The following is a 21,049-nucleotide window of genomic DNA, read 5'->3' as shown; positions in this document are numbered from 1 at the left end:
GGGTTCCGCCTGCTCCTGCCCGCGGCCGCGCGGACCCGGAACCCCCGGTACACGCGAATGGAACTCGGCACGGGTGAAGCGGACGCTGACGGCACCGGGGCCGGCGGGGCGGGCTGGGGGGCGGCTGGGGGAGGCTGGGGGCGGGGCTGGGCTCCCCCCCCGGCGATGGACGCGCCCTAGCGGGGCCGGCTCCGCGGCGGAAGCGCGGCGAGATCAGACCGAGCCAGCGCTGAGCTGCCGCCGCCATGATCATACCCGTGCGCTGCTTCACCTGCGGCAAGATCGTCGGCAACAAGTGGGAGGCCTACCTGGGGCTGCTGCAGGCCGAGTACACCGAGGGGTGAGGCGCCGGGCCGGGTGGGGGCGTGGGGAACGGGGTCGAGGGGTCCCGGCTGCGGGACTGAAGGGCGGGGGGTGGGGCTCTGGGTCGAGGGGGTCCCGATCTGTGACGCGTGCGGACAGGGGCGGAGGACGAGGTCGGGGGTCCCGGTCTGCGGGTGGGGCTGCTGCTAGGCGCGGGGGCGAGGGAACGGCGGGACGGTGTCCCGGGGTCCCCGGGTCCTGGCGGGGTGAGAGCGGGCACTCGTATCAACACAGGTGACCCTTCGGAGCTTTCATTCCCTAGGCTCTCTCCAACCCTGCTCCACTGATGTGTTCTCACTGGAGCCTTGCCACCGCCCCCACCCCCTCCTTGCAGTTCGGGGAGAGGTGGGGAGTTGGGTATCAAGCCTCCGGTATCCTGGGGACTTCTAGGTATCCCCTGGCAAGTCATGGCACCTAAGTCGTCAGCTTCCTCCCTGTCCACCTGCTCTCTCCTCCTCTCTCTGCCATTAGACCCACCCCCGTGTCTTGGCAAAACCATTTGTCTCTTGGGATATAGAACAAGCTTCTGGCCACATAGCCATGGGTATCACGCTGTGCTGGGTGGCGGGGGCTCTTTTCTGGCTTTGCTCCTTAACACTGCAGTTACCACCACAATATTGTCTGAATCTCTGTTGCCGCTACAGTCTGACTCTGGCTCCTGTGTGGACAGCCCCCTGTCCTGATCACATTCAAACCCCCCGGGGCCAGGGGTTCGAATGTTTTGGATGAATGCGGAGGCCCGGGATGGGCTGAGTGCTCATGCCGGGTACTAATGAGTCCGTTCCAATGTCCAGAGTGTGAGTGAGTGGCTGGTACCCTGCACAGGACCCCTTGCGAGCATACCGCCGTCAGGGACCCTCCCAACCTGCCTGCTCTGTCCCAACCTGCCATCTCCGGAGCAGTCTTCAGGGTGACTGGGGCTCAGTCCCTGGCAAAATTGACAACTCTAACTGGCTTGAGAAATGAGACAGAGACGGGGGGGTGGGGCGGTGCTCCTGGAGTCTCCCTCCCTGACTTGTGGAGCCGAGCTGGAACCATCCCACGGCAGCCGAGTGTGGCTTGCCCGAGCCTGGGCAAGGCCCTCCATCTGCCGGAAGTGCCTGGATGAACGGCCTGCTGTCCTTGCCCACAGGGACGCTCTGGATGCACTTGGCCTGAAGCGCTACTGCTGCCCGTCGCATGCTGCTAGCCCACGTGGACCTGATCGAGAAGCTGCTCAATTATGCGCCTCTGGAGAAGTGAGGGCGCTGGAGCCCACCCGCCCGCTGTGCTCAACCAGGGGCCGGCAGAGTCTTGCCCAGAGTTCCTCCCTGTGAGGTGTGGATAGCCTGGAGCATGCCCGTCCCTTGCCTGCGGGTGTGTGTCTTCCAGTCTGGAAGGAACCGTCCAGTAAAGGCCTTTGCAGAACAACAAGAAGGTCCTAACGGTTGGCCTGGTTTTTGTGGGACTCCCTTGTCTCATGCCTGAAGCTGCTTAGGGATGGACATGGCCCTCACTGCCCAGGGGGAGGAAGAGCCATTCAAATGACAGCCATTCGGCCTGGGGGTGGGGGGTTCCTGGAGTGTGGGCTCTCACAGCCCAACAGAGTCACAGACGGCCAACAGCACTTGGGTTAGGGGGCCAGGGGACACTGGCATCCCCACCCCCATGTTCTGGGTGCTCCTTAGACCTAGCACAGAAATTCCCCGAAACCCCTCCCAGGATCTCAACAACCAGATTTCCTGGGCCCTGAATAGGAGTGCCCTGCTGTGTCTCAGTTGCCATCCAGAGGGTCTTGCTGCCAGAAGCTTCTAGGCACCAGCCAAACCCAGCAGGCTCCTTCCCTTGGCCATGTTCCTGCAGGGGGAGCGCCCAGCCTCCACTGCCACCCTTGAGACCTCACAGCAGCTTGAGGGTGGGCCTAGGAGGCTCTGCTGGGTGTCAGAGGCCAGTCAAGCTCCCAGGGCCCTGGGCATTAGCGTTTAATCCTGTGGCCCCCACCGAACAGCTGTCTTCGGGGACTTCCGTCCTGTTCCAGCTCAGGCTGAGGCTTAGAGCCGGCAGCCATCACCCTGGACGGGAGTCGGCAAACCCTGGTGCCCTCCAGCAGGCGGAAGGCAGGAGCCTGTGGTTAGAAGAAACAGAGGCGACTTTCTCTGGCACCTTCTTCAGGGCCAGCCCCACTGCCCAGATGTCTGACATGGGGTCCTCTGAGAACCAGTAAATACACCTGTGGCAGGAAGGTAGGGTCTGCCCAGGGGAGACAGCCTAAGCCTTGGCTTCCGTTGCCAGTACACGTCCTGCCAAAGCTCAGGCCTCCTGTCCTCATTCCTGAGCCCACACCCCCCTTTCCTAATCCCTACATGAGCCAGAAGGGGGTTTAGAAACCAGCGTTCGAGCCTCCGTTGCCTCTATGAGGCTCTGGCCACACCACCGTTCTTCCGTCCCAGAAACCGGCAAGGCTCTGCAAGCAGCCTGTGCTCAGCTGTCCCTGCCATTGCTGGGTCCCATCAGTCCTTGGTTCCCACGTGGCTGCCTGGGACCGCCAGGATGCGCCTCTCCTGGCCCCCTTGTGGGACTGGGTTCTGTCCCCCTTGTTGGGGAGAAAGCCCTGAGGACCAGAACCAGGTCTGTCACTCACGGAGTAAGCCCACTCAGTCCACAAACTTTTATTGAGTGCCTGTCACATGGCAGCAGCAGTTCTAGGCATTTGTGATACAGCAGTGAGTGAACCCACAACCCCCTGCTCCTGCCAAGGGGAGGTGATCGTGAACAAGTGAGCTTGTGGCCTTTCAGTGGGGGGAGTGGTGGGGAATCCAAGCAGGGGCTCAGGGGCAGCAGAGGCCTGACTGGGAGGGCAGAGACAGGACCGACAGGACCGGGCTCGCTTGGCTTTCCTGAGCGGGGCTGGGAAGGGGTGGGAGGGGTGGCGGTAGGCAAACCCAGCGGCAGGTGCCTCTGGGACTCTTTTGCCTGCGGCTGTCCCCACCTGGCTAGTGCCCCTGACCACCATGCAGAGGTGGTGTCCAGGGGTCTAGGAGCACCCTGGGGGGGCCAGCCCCTTTCTGCCCAGTTCACCCCAAACCAGCCCCTCTGGCGGAGCACAGGCATGGGGGGTGGCCCCAGGGCCCCAGCCCCACAGGAGAAGCGGAGAGGGACTTGACGGTCAGAACCCAGCGTCCCCACACCAGGCAGAGTATTCCTCCCTCCCCGCAGCCGGAGGGCCCTGCCTTAGTCCTCTGGTCTGGAGAGAAAGGCACTTGAAGCTCCCTCTGAGGGAGGGGGTCCCCAGAGGTCACTGGTGGCGGCACGGGGGGTGCACGCGTGAGAACGGCCACCTCCCCTGGCAGAGTGGGGAGAGGGTCCGGAGCAGCGTCCTGGGACTCTGGCCCTGGGGCCATCAGTAGTGTCAGCTCAGTAGTCAGGCGGCAAAGCTGCGGCACTCGCGGGGCGCCCGGCAGGGTCAGTAGTGTTCCAGCTTCAGGCTCTTGTACAGGCAGCACGTGAAGATCATTGCCGAAGAGCTGCGGCACAGAGCCGGGTTGAGCAGGGCACGGCCACCAGCCGCCCATGTCCCCTGCCCCCGTGGGGGCCTGCCCGCTCCCCCCCCCGAACCTGCACACAGGCGATGCCAACGCCCACTGCCCCGATGATCCTCAGGTGCTCCTGGATGAAGGTCTCCAGCTTGGTGATGCAGCCACCCTGGCGGGGGAGGGGGTAAGGTGCCAAAGGTGGGCGAGTCCGGCCCCTCGGGTGGGCCCCCAGCACCCGGGCTGCTGCCGCGGCTCCTCAGCCCTTCACCAGGGAGCCCAGGCACCTACCTCCACCTTGTAGATGTTGGAGGCTGTGGTCCCGCTGCCCGCAGCCGAGTCACCACAGTCTTGCAGCAGCTGTCGGGAACCACCGCGGCCACCCGCCTGGCCGGAGCGGATCCACTCGCTGTCCCTCCAGTCATGGGAGTTGTTGCTGCCACAGCAGCGGAACTGCTAGCGGCAACACGGCCTGGGCTGAGCCCCCGGGGCAGGGACTCCCTCGGGGGCCCAGGGAGCCCGCAGGGGTGTGCACACCCACCCCCGTGGTGCCCACGTACCTCCTGCTGCAGCTTGTCCACCGCACTGGTCACACCCTCGTGTCCTGGCTGGGTGGTACCGCTTGGTCATAGGTGTCCTTCAGGTGTTCCTTGAGCTCTGCATTCAGCTGGGGGTGAGGGGACAGCTTCAGCAGAAACAATCCAAGACCCTCCAAGCTGGAGCACGTGGAGGCAGGGACAGACCGGGGGGAGGTGGGGGGAGGGTCTCCAAGCAGAGCTAGGGCCAGATGCTGGCTGGGGAGGGGCTGGGCTGGGCTGCACAAGTGTCCCAGGTGGCCGTGGACAGGGTTGAGGACAGGGAGGGAGCTCCAGGTCCCACGGACACCTTCCTCCCTGCATGAGCCCCCAAGTGGGCCTGTTGGGCGCTATGGGCAAGTTGTCCATCCGCACTGTGAGCCCCTACCCCCCCAGGGGCCTCTGGAACATGGGGGAGGGGGAGCGTGTGTCCTTCCAAGCGTGTGTGCCTGTCTCACACGTGCCCATCTGTGCCCTTGCACGGGCACGTTTCCGCGTGTGTGTCTGTGTCCCCGCGTGTGTGCGTCCCCGTGTGGCCTGTCTAGGCCCCTCACCTGCTGGTAGTAGATGTAGGCCAGGATGCCAGCGATGACCTCCAGCAGAAAGATGAGGAGGAGAAGGATGAAGTACTGGGGGGCGGGGGGAGCGGGGACGGTCAGCTGGCGTTGGGTGCAGACGCCCCCGTCCCGTGAGGACTCCTGGCGCCCAGGCACGACAGAGCAGAGCCCCCAACCTCAGATCCCAAGTGGGCCACCGAGGGCTCATGGCAGTGGGCGGGCGCTGGCACTCCCGGACAGCTCCCCGCGGCTGGCTCCGAGCTGGGATGCAGGGATGCCCCCCACCCCTGGCACAGGTGAGCACCGCAGAGGCTGTCCCTGCGGCGTCACACTCGACCCCCACCATTCCCTTTCTCACCGGGGCCCCAGAGCCCCCCCCCCCCCCGCCCCCAGCAGCCCGGTGCCCTGCTAACCAGGCGCAGCAGGTTCCGCCGTTCCTTGAAGGTAGCGCAGGCAGCCCAGAACGCCGGTCACCATGACACACAACGCCAGCCACCACCAGGATGTAGGCTGTGGCCAGGTAGGTGCCCGAGGCCAGCAAGCTGATGTAGTCACTCTTGAGGGCCAGCGTCCAGATGCCCACCGCCATGACGGCAGACCAGCAGCTGTGGGCAGCGCACACTGGTCGGCACGCCCGCCCCCAGGCCAAGATTCCCCTTAAGGACCAGGAATGGGAGCGGCTGGAGGCCAACGGGAGGGGGTGCCCACTCCTCACCCAGAAGCAGCAGTTGAAGACGAAGAGCAGGTACTTGAGGCAGACGGTGCCACACGTGGTCTTCTCGTTGAACTCCCCCATCCTGGGGCCGAGAGGCCAGCGGAGGTCAGTAGGAGGGGACACAGGCACCCAGGCCAGCCCCTGGCTGAGGCCAAGCCCACCACTGGCCCCGAGTGAAGGTCCTGGCAACGCATCCGTGAGAACCTGGATGCTTCCTGGAGGGGCAGTTCGGGAGCCCCCTTCCCACACCCACCACCCCCCACCGCAGCCAGGGCGGATGTCTAGTGCCCACAGCCAAGCTGAAGGCCGAAGGGCCTGGCTCCCCTGACCAGAGCCCAGGGCACCAGGGGGCCATGAAGGATTCCAACCGTCACCGGCTGACTCACCCCTGCTGGCAGCCAGGGTCAGAAGCCCCAGCAGGCACCTCAGGGTGAGCTCATGCAGGCCCCACCGCCTCCCCACAACACACACAGCATTCCCGGGGCTCCACATCACAGGCCGGCAGGCTGGCAGGCACCTACCGGCTGCTGGGGGGAGGAGGAGGCCACTCACAGATGGACGGACCTGCCCCTTACCAGCCCCATGGCCTCAGGGAAGCCCCTCAGGTGTCTGTTAAAAGCCAGGCCTGCCTTCCTCCCCCACCAGGGTGAGAACAGGCGTTTCTGGGCATTCGGAGCCCGCAGAAACCCATCCCCCAGACCTGGGGTACTTCCTCTGCTGGTCCTCTCTGCTGGAAAGGGGGCGGTCCCACCAGCCCCAGCAAGATGTGAAGCTACAGGAGCTCCTGAGTGGCACCCCAGGGACCCCTTCCCTGCTCTCCTGTGGGGTGTCCGCACTGGGGTGGGAGGGAGAGGGCCCTGGGACACAGATGGCAGCTGAGTGCCCCAGGCTACATTTCCAGACTACACAGCACCACTCAGAGCCGAACTTTCACCTGCCCCACCCCGCGCTCACCTGGTTGGCTAGTGAGGACGGATCCTCTCTGAGACAGGTGGACGGAAGTTCCCTAGGAGGCTCCACTGGGGAGGACAGGGACAGGTCACCGGTCTGGCCCACGCTGGATCAGCAAGGGCCTGTCACCCGTCCTTGCAGCCAGCCCCTGGCAGTGGCTCTGACCAGCTGGGTTTCCAGAGCAGGCAGGGAGGGGAGAGGCCAGGCCCGGTATTTTGGTCAGTGCTTGGGCGGGGCAGGACGGAAAACATTTCTGCATAGTGTGATCCGGGTGAGGGACCACCCGCCTTCCCCAAGCACCCCGCCCCGGGGCCTTCCTGCCAGACCCGCCACCGTCCCTTAGCCCACCAAAGCAGCGGTCCCTTCAGCCTCGGAAGGGAAAAACAAAACAAAAACCAGACGCAGACCCCTTGGTTGGAGCTGGGCTTACGGGAGCCTCACGTGCCCGCAGGCTGCCCCTGGGCCCGTGGTGAGGTCCCAGCCTTCTGAAGAGGCTGATTCTCCCGACACAGGTCCGGCCCCCACGCGCGGGCGGCGGGCGGAGGAGGGGGCCCCTCTTTCCGGGAGTGCCTGGCGGATGTGAGCCCCCTGGGAAGGCGCCGGCCAGAAATAGTTCCCGCGGCCCTGGGACCGAGCCGCCCCGCCCTGGCCCCTGCAACTCAGCCGGTCCCGCCGCGGCCCGCGGCCCACGCCCCAAGCAGGGCAGCCCCGCACTCGGCGCCAGCCAGGCCCGAGGAGGAGTCCCCGCCCGGGCGAGCCTGCGGCGCGCCCACCCGCACCCCGGCGGAGGGACGGGCACCGGTGTCCAGAGACAATGACTAGGATGCTCGTGGTGGGGTCGTAGGGGCCGCCAGGCCTGTGCGAAGGCCCAGGAGGCGCCCGGCCCCGGGCCCCTCACTCCGTCCCGCTCCGGAAAGGGCCGGGAGGGGACTGCTGCCGGCCGGCGGGGACCAGGCCTCCCGGCGCCCGCAGCCGGGCCTCCGGGGGCGGGCCGCGCAGGGTCCCGGGACACTCGGCCCCTCCCGACCCGCCCAGCCAGGCGGCGCACTCACCGAGCCACGCGTCGGAGTCCGGGGCGCGGGGGGGGGGGTGGGGGGGGCGGCGGCTCGGAGCGCCGGAGATCTGCGCGGCGGGTCGCGGGCCCGGGAGTGAGACGCGCCCCCGCCCCCGGCCTGCAGGCCCCGCCCCCGGCGGCAGACACAGGGCAGGTCTCGGCAGTGCTCCGCGAGGGCGGGCGGCGGTGGACGCCCGCCGGTGCGGGCGCTGGGGTCCGCCCGCGACTGCGGAGGCGGGCGTGCTGCACCCGGGGGCGTCCGCAGCCCAGCCGGGGCTCACGCCCTCGGGAGGCCGAGGAGCCGGGCTGGGGGCGGTGGAGGCGGCGGCCAGGCCAGCAGGCCCTCCTCCAGGCCCAGGCCCGTTCTCCCCACAACGCAGAGGGACACCCGGAGGCTTGCAGGGCCGGCGGAACAGAGGCTGGCTTGGTGGGGGTAGGGTCTGGGGGTGCGGTCAGATGCAGGAGTTGCGGTTGCTCTAGGTGCAGTATGGAGGACAGCCTGGAGCGGAGGCCTGGGGTCCCTGCCAGGGACAGTCCAGTCTGGAAGGCATTGGTCCCGGGAGGGGTGGAAAGGGGTGGGGGTAGACAGGGCCGAGCCTTCTGACCTGCTGGGGTGGGAAACCCGCAGTGGCAGTGGGAGTAAGGAAGGGGAGGGGACTCCCAACCCACCAGGCTCATTCCCAGACCCAGGCAGGGTGGAGTCAGATTCTGCAGTCATTTGGAAGCTCTCCATGGATAGTGGTCCCCAGCTCCTTGCCCACGGTTCACGGTCTGGCCAGCAGCTCCCCACTTCCAGGGAGGCGGCAGGGCGGTGGTGGGGGTGATGGGGGGGTGGAGGAGGGGACGGGCATGGGAAGCGGCCGCAGGGCTGCCCCAGGAGGTCCCACTCAGGACTGGCTCAACTCCAGTGGGCTGAGCTGGTCCACCTGGGGCTGTGTGAGGACGGGTATGGGGAGGGGATTGTCAACTGGGGCCGGGAGCGGGCCCAGACAATGGGCCTCGGTCCCCTGGTTCCCACAGAGGGCCCCACGGGGCTTCAGCTTGAATGGACAGTGAGGGCTTGAAAGCATGACCAGAGACAGGCAGGAAAATCCACAACCCCAGCACCTCAGGACATGTGCCACACGTAGTACTGTCCAGTTGCCTTGAGAGTGCCATGGGTACCTCGTGTGCGTACCAGGGAAATGCTGTGATGCACGTACACATAGGCTGAGAAGGTCACAGTGCAGTCAATGGACTTTATTAGGAGGAGGGAGTTTTTCTGCTGGTCAGAGATGGATTTGATGGGATGGGACGGGATGAGGCCCAGCAGGGGGGCACGTGAGACTCCAGCCGACCCACCCCTCCCCGGGTAGTTCCTTCATGTCTGCATGCAGGCAAGGCCTGCAGTGCCCTGAGCGGAAGCTCCGAATGCTGGATGGGCCATGACGCCTCGCCTTCGAGGGGTGGCCTCTCCGAGGAATGCCCAGTGAGTCTCTGGGGGATATGGTCAGCGGGCACTGGGAAGGTGGCCAGAGCCACATCTTGGGGGGCGGAGCCCAGCTGCAGCAGCAGCAAACAGCAGCAGGTGGGGCCCGGCATGCGAGACCATGGCCAGAGCTTTCCTTCGACCGCTGGCTAACCGCTTGGCCTCACAGGCATCCCTCTCATCCCGTAGCCTCGCATTCAGCTCCCTGGGGAAGGGGAGTCCAAGGGCTCTGAGAGGCAGCTTTCCTGGGGCAAGGGGGGAATGCGGGCTCTGCTGTCCCTCAGACGGGGTGCCTGGCTGCGGATGCCCCCGAGGGATGGGGGGACAGACATGAGGATCTGACTGCCTCCCAATAGGATGAGGCCTGTGGTCGGGAACGTTTGAGAGCTAGGAGACCCCAAGCTGTGTGGGGCCCCTCCCCTCCGGCCTGCACCTGACCTCACCTGAGGAGTCCCAGTTGCCCGCAGGAGGCTGAGCTTCTCCTTTTGCATGTTCCTCGACACAGCAACCACATTCTCTGCAAGAGAGAGGTGGTGACCTTGGGTGCCGGGAGGCTCCTCGGCGCGACCCACGGACCCTGACCCACGCAGACCCTGAGGGCTGGGCCGGGACGGGGGACGGGGATGGGAGTGGCCCGGACCCGAGCCCCCAAAGCTATTCCCGCCCCGCCTCGCCCGCCGGCCGCAGCCCCTCCCCGGGCCCGCCCCTGATGCTCCGCCTCTCCCCACCCACCCACCACCCCTCACCCCCCGCTTCCCAGGGCACCGTAGGGTCTGCTCCTGGCGGCTCCGCAAGTCGCCCTCCAGCCTGTGGAGCTGCTCCTGCGTCCCCTCCAGCTGCGTTCGTAGCGCCTCGTTGGCTAGCCACAGCTGGGCGTTCTGCGCCTGCACCTCCAGCTGCTCGCTGGCCCGGGCCTGCAGCTGCTGTTCCAGCTGCGGGATGTGGGCGGGGGGGGGGGGGGGGGGGGGGCAGTGCCAAGCTGGGGAGGACCCCTTCCACCTCTTCGGGGTGCTGCGCTTGCCCCTGACTCCCAGTAATTCCGGGGTCGGGGACACTGAGGCACCGGGACCTCAAGTGTACCGGAGAGTGCACGGGTGACGGCGGGGGATAGGGCCCCTCTCTGGGTCTGTCAGCACCCCAACCCTGCAGGGAGCGGGTGGGGGACCACTCACCTCCCGCTGCCGCAGGCCTGCCCGCTCCAGCTCCTGCTCGCGGTCCTGCAGCTCCAGCTCCAGGAGGCCTGTGCGCTCCTCCCGGGGGAGGTCCTGGGATGTGCGGGGAGCTCCTGAGCCCAGGCGGGCGGGGGGGCACGCGCCGGGGGAGGGGCCGGGTGGAGCCAATGTTGAGGGGGCGTGGCCATGAGACTAGCGCGTCTGGGATTGGGCCGGGGCGGGGTCGGGGGCGGGGCTTCGGGCCCACCTGACTCCGGAGACGCTGGCACTGCTCGCGAAGCTGCTGCTCCGTCTCCTCGTACAGACACCGCACCTCCCTCTGGTGCTCGCTTTCCCGCCTTCGAGGACGGAGGTGGGGGGGGGGGGGACTGCTGTTTGAGCCCGCCGGCACCACAGACCCCAGTCTCGCCTCTACGCGCCTCCCGGAGCCCAGCCGCCCAGGCCCCACTCCTCACCGCCGCAGCGCCTGCTCCAGGCCGTCCCGCTCTCGGGCTGCCTCCTCCAGGCAGGCCGACGTCGCGCACCAGAACGTCCTCGAAGGAGCCCAGCAGCTCGGGTCGCTCGCGCTGCAATCGGGTCCAGAATGTCACGCACCGCTCGCTGCCTGCAGGGGGAGGACAGGGGCTGAGGCTGAAGCGGGGGCTCCCTGACCCCATCCCGAAGGGTAAGCCTTCTGGAGACACCTGCAGCCCTGGATAGACCAGCCGCGTTCGCCTCCTGAAATGCAAATTTTGCTGGGAAATCACGCTCAGCCCCTCCCAGGTGTCACAGCTGACGGAGAACGACTGGGCCAGTCCCAGCCTAGGGACCCCGCCTGGAACAGACACGCGGGCAGTGTGGACAGGCAGCATGCAGAGGGGATGGGCAGCAGAGGAGGGAACTGGGGGCCGAGTCAGCGCCAACTCACTCGCCCAGGACTGGGGCCACCCCCAGCTGCTCCAGCGCTTCCCGGAACTTCTCCTCCTCCTCTTCTTCCAGGGAGCCCCCAGTGCCCTGCACATCTGACCAGCCCGACTCGAAGGTTTCCTCTGGAGCCTGGGAGGGCGGTGTGCTCTGGGCTGACTCCACCCCCACAAACTTCCCTGTGGGCATGGGAAGGTAAGATTATCAAAGCTGTAGGTTAGCACCACTGGCTCAGCCGCCACTCACCACCCCCCACCACACACACACACACACACTACACACACACACACGCACACACGCACACATCCTGTCCTTATTCTGAGCCCAGTTTCCTGTTTTTCTTTCCTTATCCTGGTCAGACTCGTGGCTTAGGAATGGGAGGTGGACAGCCGGGCCAGAACGGGGCAAACCTGGCACCCGGCCCCACCTGGGTTTGGCACGGATGGGAGGGGGTCGGGTAGCAGGAGGGGGCAAGCTCCATACATCGCCGGGCGGTGGGGGGGCTTCCTCAGGGGCCTGTGTGCACTGACACCAGTGTGTGTTTCCGCAGGGACACGACGGAGAGTCACAGGCTGCCATCTGTGTCTGCTGTGGGCTCCAGAGCCACATGTGCCACCGGAGGGTCTCTGGGCAGCGGGGGTGGGGCGGGGGAGGGGGGCTCCGCTCACCCAGGCCGAGGCAGAAACTCCCAAGCGGTGAGGAAGCCGGTGCCGGCCTGATCCAGGCTCTCGAACACAGCCTCTAGCTGCTCCGGGTGTGAGGGGCACGTCGTTCTGCAGGCCCTAGCCAGGCAAGGGTGGCAGGGGCTGAGCGGCCAAGGTCGCCCCCGGCTGGGCAGCCTCTGGGGACTGGGGATTCACCTGCAGGTCATGCCGTGTGAGGAAGCCCTTGGCGTCTTTGTCACACAGCAGAAACAGCTCCTGGGCCTGCTCCAGCGTCTCTGCCCGTGGCCTCCCGGAGCCCCCTTCTTCCTCTCCCTCCTCCTGCCGGTCCTCCCCGGCCCCGGCTCTCCAGGCCGGGCCATGGGAGTGGGGTCTCGGCCATCACGTGCTGCAAAAGCCAAGGAAGAGTCTGGGCCTAAGCAGAAATGAGAAGGGAGAAGGGAAGGCAGAGAGGCTGTGGGTGAGGGCTAAGCTGGGGTGCTGGGGGTCCCGGAGTGAGCAGCGGGGCCTCCTTCCACCAGGCGGGAAGGCGGGAGAAGGCTCCACAGAAGTCCAGAGAGGAAGGTAGCTGGGGGCAGAACCGTGCTGCAGACAGGGGTGTCGTGGGTGGGGTGGGGCAGGCTCAGGGCCTGTGGAGGCTGCCTGGGGGGGGGGGGAGCCGGTTCAGGAGAGGACCTGGGGGAGGGGCAACCGCCGTGGGGTGGCGGGGAGTGGTGAGGGTGGGGAGGCAGCTACAGGAGAAACTTGTGATGCAAAATAAGGAGGTAGGGGGCTCGGGGCCACTGAGAGGGGAGAGAGCCTGGGTGACGGACTGGCCAGCGAGGGGAGGAGCTGAGCAGGCCCTGAAGGTGGGCACCTGGAGACCTGGCTGACGGGCCGACCAGCTGGAGCATTCAGACAGTCCTGGCCCGGTCTTAGCCCCCGAGTCTGGGCCTCAGCGCCCTCGGCCTCCTCGGGTGGCCGGCAGGCGGCGTCTGCTCCTGCCCTTCTGCCGCCGCCCCTCCCACCGGGCCCCGGGCCCCAAGGGGTGCGGGTGCAGGGTCTCAGCCTGGAGCACCGGTGACTTCCACTGGCCTTGTCGGGAACGCGCCAGATTCTAGGCTTGATGGCCCTCCCCCTGGCACGAGGCCCCTTCTGCTCCGCCAGACTTGCCCCCTCCGGGTCGCGCAACCTCCTCGCCCCCCCCCCAACCCCCCGCATGGCGCTCCGCCCCCTAATCAGACCCACCTGTGGGTCCCCCCGGGCGCCCAGGCCCCGGATTCTCTCCAAAGCTAACCCCCAAGCCTGGGGGATTCTGGGGTCCTCTCCCCTCCGTCCGGGACCCTAATTTTCCCTCCGCGCCCATACTCCAGGAGCGGCAGGAGGGCGCAGTGTCCAAAGAGGGCAGGTGTGAGGAAGGGCGGGAGGAGGCGGTCGGGGGACCGGAGTCGTCTCCCCCCGCACGCCGTCGCCTCGCCCCTGCGGGAGCGCCACCCCCACCGGCGGCCGGCGGGCTCCCCGGGGCCAGAGGTCCATCCCAGCCGGAAGCTGCGCGGCGCCGGGCCGGGGAAGCGGGGCCCACCGGCCGGCCGGGTCCCGCCAGCCGCCGCGCCCACCCGCCGCTCGGCCCCCCCAGGGCACCGGAGGGTCGGCGCGTCCCTCGGCGACCGCAGGGTGGGGGCGCGGCGGCGGGACCCGCGAGGCGGCCTACCTGCGAGCTGCGCCGCCGCACCTGTCGCGAGGCCCCGCGGCTCCTCCGGGAAGGCGGCGGCGCGCGGGGTGGCGCGGGCGCGGAGCGGCTGCTGCTGCCCCGCGGGAAACGGAGACCCCGGCGTGGGCGGCCCCGGGCGGAGCCGCCGCCGCCACTGTCGCCGTGTCTCCGCCTCTCCGCGCGGCCCCGGCCGCCTACTCCTTGCCCGGCGCCCGCGTGCGGCCCCCCGCCGCCCCCCGCGCCTGTCCCGGCAGAGCTGAGTTCACGTCGGGGCGGAGATGACCCCGGTGGCTTGGGGACCCCTCCTGAGCAGGGCCGAGGCGAGGAGGGTGGGGGCTGTCCCGAGGACCCCGATTTAAGGCGCCAAAAAGTGTGTGCAGGACCCAGCCGGGCAGGAGGCAGAGCAAGGTATTTTCAACGGTCATCGCCAGGATGTGGGGGCGGGCGCTGCCTACGCTCTCCCAGTTGCGGTCTTTCCCGTGGTTCAACAATTAGCAGGGAATATATCACAAAACGGTGCGTGCATCCGCTGCCTCGCGTAAGGCCTGTACAAGTGGGGTGGGGGCACAAAGGAGCCCCCACCCCCGCCCACGGCGGTCTGCCCCCAAGATCTCCTTTTGGGGCACAGCCTTGACTCGGGTTTCCCCTTGCTGGCGAGCTGGGAGACGGAGCTGGGCGGGACTCGCACGTGACCTTCCTGCCGGGGGAGAGACCCCCATTCTCTTGCCGAAGGCCCCCCCCCCACCCCCCCCCCCCCCCCCCCCCCGCTCCCAGCCCCAGCCCAAGCCCCTGAACCCACCTGGGAGGTGGTCGGGGGTCTGGAGGCCTCTGCTCCTGCAGGGGCCTGGGATCCTGCTGAACTAGAACAGGTTGGGCCTACGGGACGGGACGGGAACTGGAGAGCGAGCGGGGGGCGGCTCCCGGCACCGGGGACCTGCCCGGGCCGGCTCTCCCAGTCGTGCAGTCCCTACCGTTATTGTTGGCCGGGGCCTGCCGGCGCCCAAGAGCTCCGGACAGCCAGCCAACCACCCGGCTCTGCTCCAGTACCCCTCCCCCATGGGCCCTTTTTGGTCACCAGGAAGGGCTGGCTGCACCCCCTCAGACTGGCCAGGGCAGAGGACGCCTTCAGGAAACCATGTCCCACAGAACAAGGTCCAGCCTCCTCTGGGGTCAGACCTCACCCTGCCTGAGGTTCCAGACCCGACCTACATATCGGCAGGGGTCACAGGGGTGTGTGGTGGGAGGGGGACACGCGATGGAGAATGTTGTGTGCACTGGCCGGTGAGGTGTGCCTTGGTGAGGGGAGGCCCAGCGCCCTGCGAAGAGCCTTGTGCCACATGCCCACAGTGGGGCAGGCCCCGGGGCTCCCAGGTCCCCAGGCCTCAGCTTGGGAACCTCGCCCTCCCAGCCTGAGGTCAGCCCCACACCACCTGTGTCACCATGGAGTGGAGATGCGGACACCACCTTTGGTAAGCATTTCTCAGTTTTTATTTAGTGAGGATCTTGGTCCCGGCATTTCCGCTGGCCCTTGGAAAGCTGTGCCCAAGGGTCGGGCAGCACACCTCCGGGCAGAGTGAGGCAAACACAGCGAGTCCCAGGCGGAGAAGTGGGCTAGAACCCGGGCCCACCAGGGCCTTTAGGGGAAGGCCTCGGGCCCGGAATGCCAGGCTAGGAGGAGACAGTAGGGCCCCTGTGGCTGGGGAGTCACACGCAGTGAGAGAGGCGGGGCCGAGCTGTGGCATTTATTATATCTGCTTGGCGAAAATAAATATTCTTCACAAACGTTCTTCTCTGGCAAAACTTGCCGGATGAGGGAGGCGCAGGTGCAAAGCTCTGGGGAGTAATACTGCACGGACTGGGGGACGCTGGGCTGGGCGGGGGGATGGCGGGGGTGGGGAGTGCAGCCCAGCCCTTCTCCCCAGCCCTGGGGCAGGGCCTGAGGGGGAGATAAAGGCACAGGTGAGGGGAGGGGTACTCGCTACCCCTCTTTCTTCAGCGCAAGCAACAGAGTGGGTCGGTGGAGGGGGTCGACGGCAAGTCCCCTTCTAGCAGCTGTGAGGGGCCCCCTTGTCCTGACTCCTGCGGCGGTCATGGAGAGAGGCCCAGGAGTGGGGGATCTCAGCCCGCCCCAGGGCCCCCACCTCACGGGGCAGGGAAGCTGGGGGACCCAGCCCTCAGCACCGGGGACCCCAGGGGGCTGGGGAAGGGCGGAGCAGGGTGGGGGGGGGGGGAGAAACACTCAGCAAGGGGGCTGAGCCGGGTGGGAGCTGTGGGGGGCGCAGGGGGCAGGACTGGCGGGGGGCGCGCATGCGCAAGGGCATCGGGTGGGAAGGCCACGTTAGTGCAGAAAAAGGCCCAGGAGCAGCTGGCGCTGGCACTCCTCCCACTTTGGCCAGCGCGTCCCCTAGCGAGAGGCTGGTGCGCATCCAGCTGGGCAGTGCCTCGCTGTAGGTGGCACAGGACAGCTGCACAGATGGCAGTGACTGGGCGCGGCGCAGCTCCACCTGCTCCGACAGCCTGCAGGTGGGGAGGGATGGAGGGCGGGAGGGCTTTAGAGGCGGCCCCTGGGGCTTCAGGCCTGGGGGAGACACAACGAGTGAGGGGGGCTCACCTGGAGGGCAGGTGGCTCCCCAGCTTCCTCTTGGCACGCATCACCAGGTACTGGCAGATGCTGCCTGTCTGCGTCCTTCATCCACCGGATGTCCTCAGGGACGTCAGGCAGCCACTCCAGCAAGCTGGGCGGGGACGGGAGGCGTGGCCTCAGGGCCCATGGCTCCTCCCCCTCCCCCTACGCCCACCCCACCCCGGCCTGCGCCCCAGCTTCTGGGACCCCCGACCCGGCGTCTCTGCCGCATCCCCCCGCCAGCGGCCTTCTCCCCACGGTGTCCACCACTCACGGATGACGAAGTCTGGTCCCCCACGGTCCCCGCCCAAGCCCCCTACTCCCCTCACCGGATGGTGAAGGACACAGCACTCTCCAGCGGCAGGGTGTAGGGCACCATCATGGCTGTGGCCAGACGCACAGGCAGCATGTTGGGAGAAGGCGGTCAGCAGGTCCTTGGGCTCTATGCAGGCCTCCAGCAGGGCTGGGGGTGGGCGCAGGAGGGACGCTGACCAGCGGCCCGGGAAGCCAGGCCCTCCCCGCTCCTCTGCTCCCCACCAGCCAGGGACCCCCATCCGCCCCGCCAGCTGCACACACCCTCATTGAGCCTCGCAGGCAGATGTTCCAGGATGTGGTCCTCCAGGGGTGGCTGCAAGGGGCCCTCCGCTAGGGCCCTCTCTGTGGCCCCCTGGGCCTCCTCCACATCCTCATCCTCGGGGGCACGGGGGCGGGCCGGGGGCAGCGCCAGCAGGGGGTTGGGCCTGTTCAGGAGGCCTGGGTGGGGACCCCCCAGACAGGTGATCAGCACGGGAGCAGGGGCGGAGGCGAGGAGCCACCACGCCCGCCCACCCCACCCGCGCCTGCTCCAGGGGGCACCCACGCACCGTTGCGCCTCAGAAAACGCAGCCCGTCCCTGTAACCCTGCTTGCACATCTCCCGCAGCACCTAAGGCAGGGGGACGATGAATAGGAGCGGGGAGGCACCAGGAGAGAGCCGGGGTGCCCTGCTCCGCCCTCTGGAGCCCCCACAGCCCCTTCCTTCCGCCAAGGTGACAGGGATCCGGGCTGCTGGACGGGCGGCCTCAATGGAGAGTCTGCGCAGCGCCCACCTCTGCCTGGTCCCTCAGGAGAGGCCTTCCGGCAGCTCGCTCCCCTGGCACTGAGCCGGGACAGGCTCAGCGGGCCCCCCGGCGAAGGGCTCACCGTGGGCTCGGGCGGGAACAGGGCCTTGGACAGGCGGTAGAGATTGCGCAGGTTGAACTGGATGCTGGTGTTGGTGAACCGGAGCTCGTGGATGTTGGTGGAGCTGTCCTGTGGGCAGATGTCACTCTCTCCCGAAAAGGGGGACACGGTGATGGTGTTCTTGAGCTCGTAGAGTGGCAGGTTGTCTGAGATGCCGCCATCCACATAGCGCTGCGGGACACACGGCCACACGGGGAGAGGCCTGAGGACTGAGCTGGCTAACCCACTGGGCCACCTTGGGCTCCACCCCGTGGCTATTTCCTTCGAGCCTTTCACCCACTGGGCACTGGCCACGGCGGCCGAACAGATGGCCAGACCTTGGGGGAGGGGCAGAGACAGCCACAGGAAGTATGCGTCTCCAGGGGGCCCGCCTGGCTCTTGAGTAAGTGGAAGTGAGGCAACAGGCTGGGGGGGGGGGGGTGGGGGGGGAGAGGCACCGCTGCCCTTCCTCCTCCCCACTGCCTCGTCCCACTGCCTGCCCAGGGAACAACTCTGGTCGCCCAGGAAAGGTGCCCCGGGGATACTCACTACGCCCTGGAGGGCCGGAATGAGGCCGCAGTACACAGGGATGAAGGTACTGCAGACGTTGGCCTGTGGGGCAGGGACAGAGAGGGCGTGGTGAGCAGGGACCCTGAGCTCCTACTGTGCCCGATTCGGGATGCGGCCCACCACGGCCCACCTGGATGAGCTCGTCCTTGGAGCCGAAGTGGGATATAATGACGTTCTCGCCGTCAGAGACTCGGGTCAGGGAGATGCCCAGACGCCCGCTGGCGCGCTCATGGCCGTCAGCAGGCAGGGTCTTCAGCAGGCAGCCACGGATAGTCTTCACCAGGTTGAAGGAGGGGTGCAGTGGACCCAGGAACCGCTTCCGGGCCTCCTTAGACACCTCGATGATGTTGGCACCTGCCTCGCCTGGGTGAGCAGGGCCGACAGTCAGGGCTTGCCACCACCCCGTGGTCCCATGCCCAGAGCCACAGCACGCACAGTCACGGCACCGCCATCTCCCCTGGAGAACTCCCAGTATCCATCACGAGGCCTGGCCCATGACGGAGACTCTTGCTTCCTGCCCCAGAGAGACAAAGGTAGGCTACCATCCCTGGAGGGCAGACAGCTGGGGCCAAGGCCTTCCCTCTGCCCAGTATTTCCCAACTGCTTGTCCTGATCCATGAGTCACTGGGCCTGACCTGGCGTGGCCCCCAGCCTGTGAAGGGGAGGGGGGGGAAGGCAGAGGTTCAACCCTGACCAGCCTGAGCCTTCACACACTTGGCCAGACCCAGGGAGTCCAGCACAGGCCTGTGGGCATGGGATTGGAAAGAGTGGGGTCCCACCGCCCCTGAGAAAGCACCCCCAACACTCTTCTTGGACAGAGCCCGCCATGCTGTGGAGACTGTAGCTGCCCAAGACCGCCTTAAAAAGAGGCTCCTTACGGGGCGCCTGGGTGGCGCAGTCGGTTAAGCGTCCGACTTCAGCCAGGTCACGATCTCGCGGTCTGTGAGTTCGAGCCCCGCGTCAGGCTCTGGGCTGATGGCTCGGAGCCTGGAGCCTGTTTCCGATTCTGTGTCTCCCTCTCTCTCTCTGCCCCTCCCCCATTCATGCTCTGTCTCTCTCTCTGTCCCCAAAATAAATAAAAAACATTGAAAAAAAAATTAAAAAAAAAAAAAAGAGGCCCCTTGGGGGTAAGAGGGGGGCGTCCTGGGAGCCACCTCCACAGCAGTAAGTCAGGTGTGGCCCGAGGCCAGCACGCAGGTATGACAGACACTGGCTGGAAGGCTTCCAGAGAGAGAGGGGCAGGGCCCCCAGGTCCCACGGATGCGGAGCTGTGCTCCTTCTACCCCAGCCCCTCAGGGCAAAGGTCACTGGAAGGGGGCAGCGGAGAACCCCGGACAGGCTCCTGCTGGGCAGGGCATTCAAGGACCTGTTGACCCTTCTGTCACCCTGGCTGCCCCAGTAGCTGGGGGCTGGGCACCTTTCCCAGGACTCCTGAAGTACTCAGTGTGCTGTAAACAGCACTGGACGCGCCTGCCTGAAGTGCCTGTGAGTAGAGAAGGCCATCCCGGTGCACACCCACCTCTGCGCTACCGCTGGAGGGGCTGGAGGGCCCGGAAAGCACCCCTCACCCCAGGGGAGTGGGTTTGACCACACCTGGGAACCCAGGCCCACAGTGGGCGGTGGGCAACGAGGGAGAGGGTGGGGAAGAGTTTGCCTTGCCCAGGCCCTACCGGCCAAGTTCCTCCTCCAGATGCCCTGGGAGGCACCAGGCTACGGTACCCAAATACTCTTCAGAGGCCACCCCATACAGGGCCCCAGGGACACGGCAGCCTGGAACAGCGTAGCCCCAGGACACAGTGACCTGGGCCACCGCCGGGCTACCGGGATAGTGAGGCCCCTCCCCCGACTCTCACGGTCCCGCCCACGAGTTACTTTCTCTTTCCAATGAAATACCTTTTGCTGCACCTGTCCGTCCTCCAGCCTTTGCGCCCTGAAAGGCCAGAGCCTCGGCCCCAGAGGCGCGCGTGGCCCCACCCCAATCCCTGGGCACCTCGATGCAAAACAAACCAGGCCCCGCCCCCGGGCCGGCGCCCGAGCTCGGACCTTCCACCCGGGTCCTGGGGGCGGGCAAAAGACCCCTCCCCACCCGACCCGCGCCCCGGCCAGCTTCCCGGAGCGGACGGGGCCGGGGCGGGGCGGGGGGGGCGCTCTACCCCCTGGAAGAACATCCGCCCGGCCTCCGCTCACCCCGGCAGGACCCCTGCCGGATCCCGGCCCCGTCCCCTCACCCAGGCAGGCCCCCTGTCCCGCCCGCTCACCTGGCAGGACCCCTGTCCGGCCCCCTCGTCCAGGCAGGCCCCCTGTCCCGCCCCCTCGCCCGGGCAGGACCCAGCGCCGGATCCCCCGCCCCGCCCCCTCACCCAGGCAGGCGCCGGTGACCAGCGCCGTGGCGGTGAGCGCCCCTGCCGAGGCGCCGTAGATGTGCGTGGCGTTGGCCACCAGGAAGGGCGCGTGCTCGCGGAGGCAGGAGGCCACGCCGATGTGGTAGACGCCCAGGAAGCCGCAGCCCGCGAACGAGATGTTCCACGTCGCCTCCTTGGGGAACATCGCTGCGGCCCTCCGGGCTCCGGGGCTCGCTGCGCGCCGCGCGCTCCCGCTCGTTCCGGGGCCGGGCCGGGCCGGGCCCGCGGTCGCTCTAGCTGGGGTCCCCGCCTGCGGAGGCGGAGACGCTGTGCCTGGCGGTGGCGGAGGCGGTGTTTTTAGTGGGGGCGGGCGGGGGGCGGGGCCAGCACGCGCCGCCCAATCGGAGCGCGCGGGGAACGGCCGCGCCCTCCGGGGGCCTTGGGGCCCCGCCCCCGGGCCCGAGACCCAGTGCCCGGCCTCGCGGGGAAGCTGGAGGGAACACACAGTGGCCCAGGGGTGTAGGGAGGGGGAGCGCAGGCCTGGGACGCGCGGAGTCTGGGGGGCCCGAGAGCCTCGTACAAATCCGGAGACTTGCGAGGGGCAGTCACCGCCCCGCTCCCGAGGGGCCCACCTACAACACCCACTCGGGGACACTGAGGAGCTCGCCCCAGGGCGAGGACCCCAGGACTCATCCA

General features: G+C 67.5%; 3 protein-coding genes across 3 annotated transcripts; 1 reads left to right on the top strand and 2 right to left on the bottom strand.

Annotated features, from left to right (window-relative positions):
* The first annotated feature begins 131 nt into the window (after positions 1-131).
* Positions 132-1,779, top strand: POLR2L (RNA polymerase II, I and III subunit L). The gene is given in 3 exon segments (XM_053899285.1): positions 132-340; positions 1,496-1,535; positions 1,537-1,779. Coding segments are annotated over 3 exon segments (204 nt in total). The 5' UTR covers positions 132-245; the 3' UTR covers positions 1,606-1,779.
* Positions 1,780-3,693: 1,914 nt separating this feature from the next.
* Positions 3,694-7,756, bottom strand: CD151 (CD151 molecule (Raph blood group)). Its single transcript, XM_053899283.1, is given in 15 exon segments — positions 3,694-3,856; positions 3,858-3,866; positions 3,958-4,044; positions 4,164-4,187; positions 4,189-4,209; positions 4,211-4,246; positions 4,248-4,325; positions 4,433-4,483; positions 4,485-4,502; positions 4,504-4,539; positions 5,002-5,076; positions 5,418-5,456; positions 5,458-5,484; positions 5,486-5,801; positions 6,674-7,756. Coding segments are annotated over 14 exon segments (867 nt in total). The 5' UTR covers position 5,801; positions 6,674-7,756; the 3' UTR covers positions 3,694-3,805.
* A 7,869-nt stretch (positions 7,757-15,625) lies between these two features.
* PNPLA2 (patatin like phospholipase domain containing 2) lies at positions 15,626-20,696 on the bottom strand. The gene is given in 13 exon segments (XM_053899282.1): positions 15,626-15,968; positions 15,970-16,008; positions 16,010-16,136; positions 16,231-16,301; positions 16,303-16,354; positions 16,572-16,654; positions 16,656-16,705; positions 16,819-16,995; positions 17,106-17,166; positions 17,424-17,633; positions 17,991-18,053; positions 18,142-18,374; positions 20,372-20,696. Coding segments are annotated over 13 exon segments (1,560 nt in total). The 5' UTR covers positions 20,559-20,696; the 3' UTR covers positions 15,626-15,761.
* Positions 20,697-21,049: the final 353 nt, after the last annotated feature.

Source organism: Panthera pardus, unplaced genomic scaffold, assembly GCF_024362965.1.
Source record: "Panthera pardus isolate Hobbes unplaced genomic scaffold, ASM2436296v1 HiC_scaffold_12, whole genome shotgun sequence".
NCBI lineage: Eukaryota > Metazoa > Chordata > Mammalia > Carnivora > Felidae > Panthera > Panthera pardus.
Note: the sequence above shows the minus strand (reverse complement) of the source record. Positions and strands in the feature narration are given on the sequence as shown.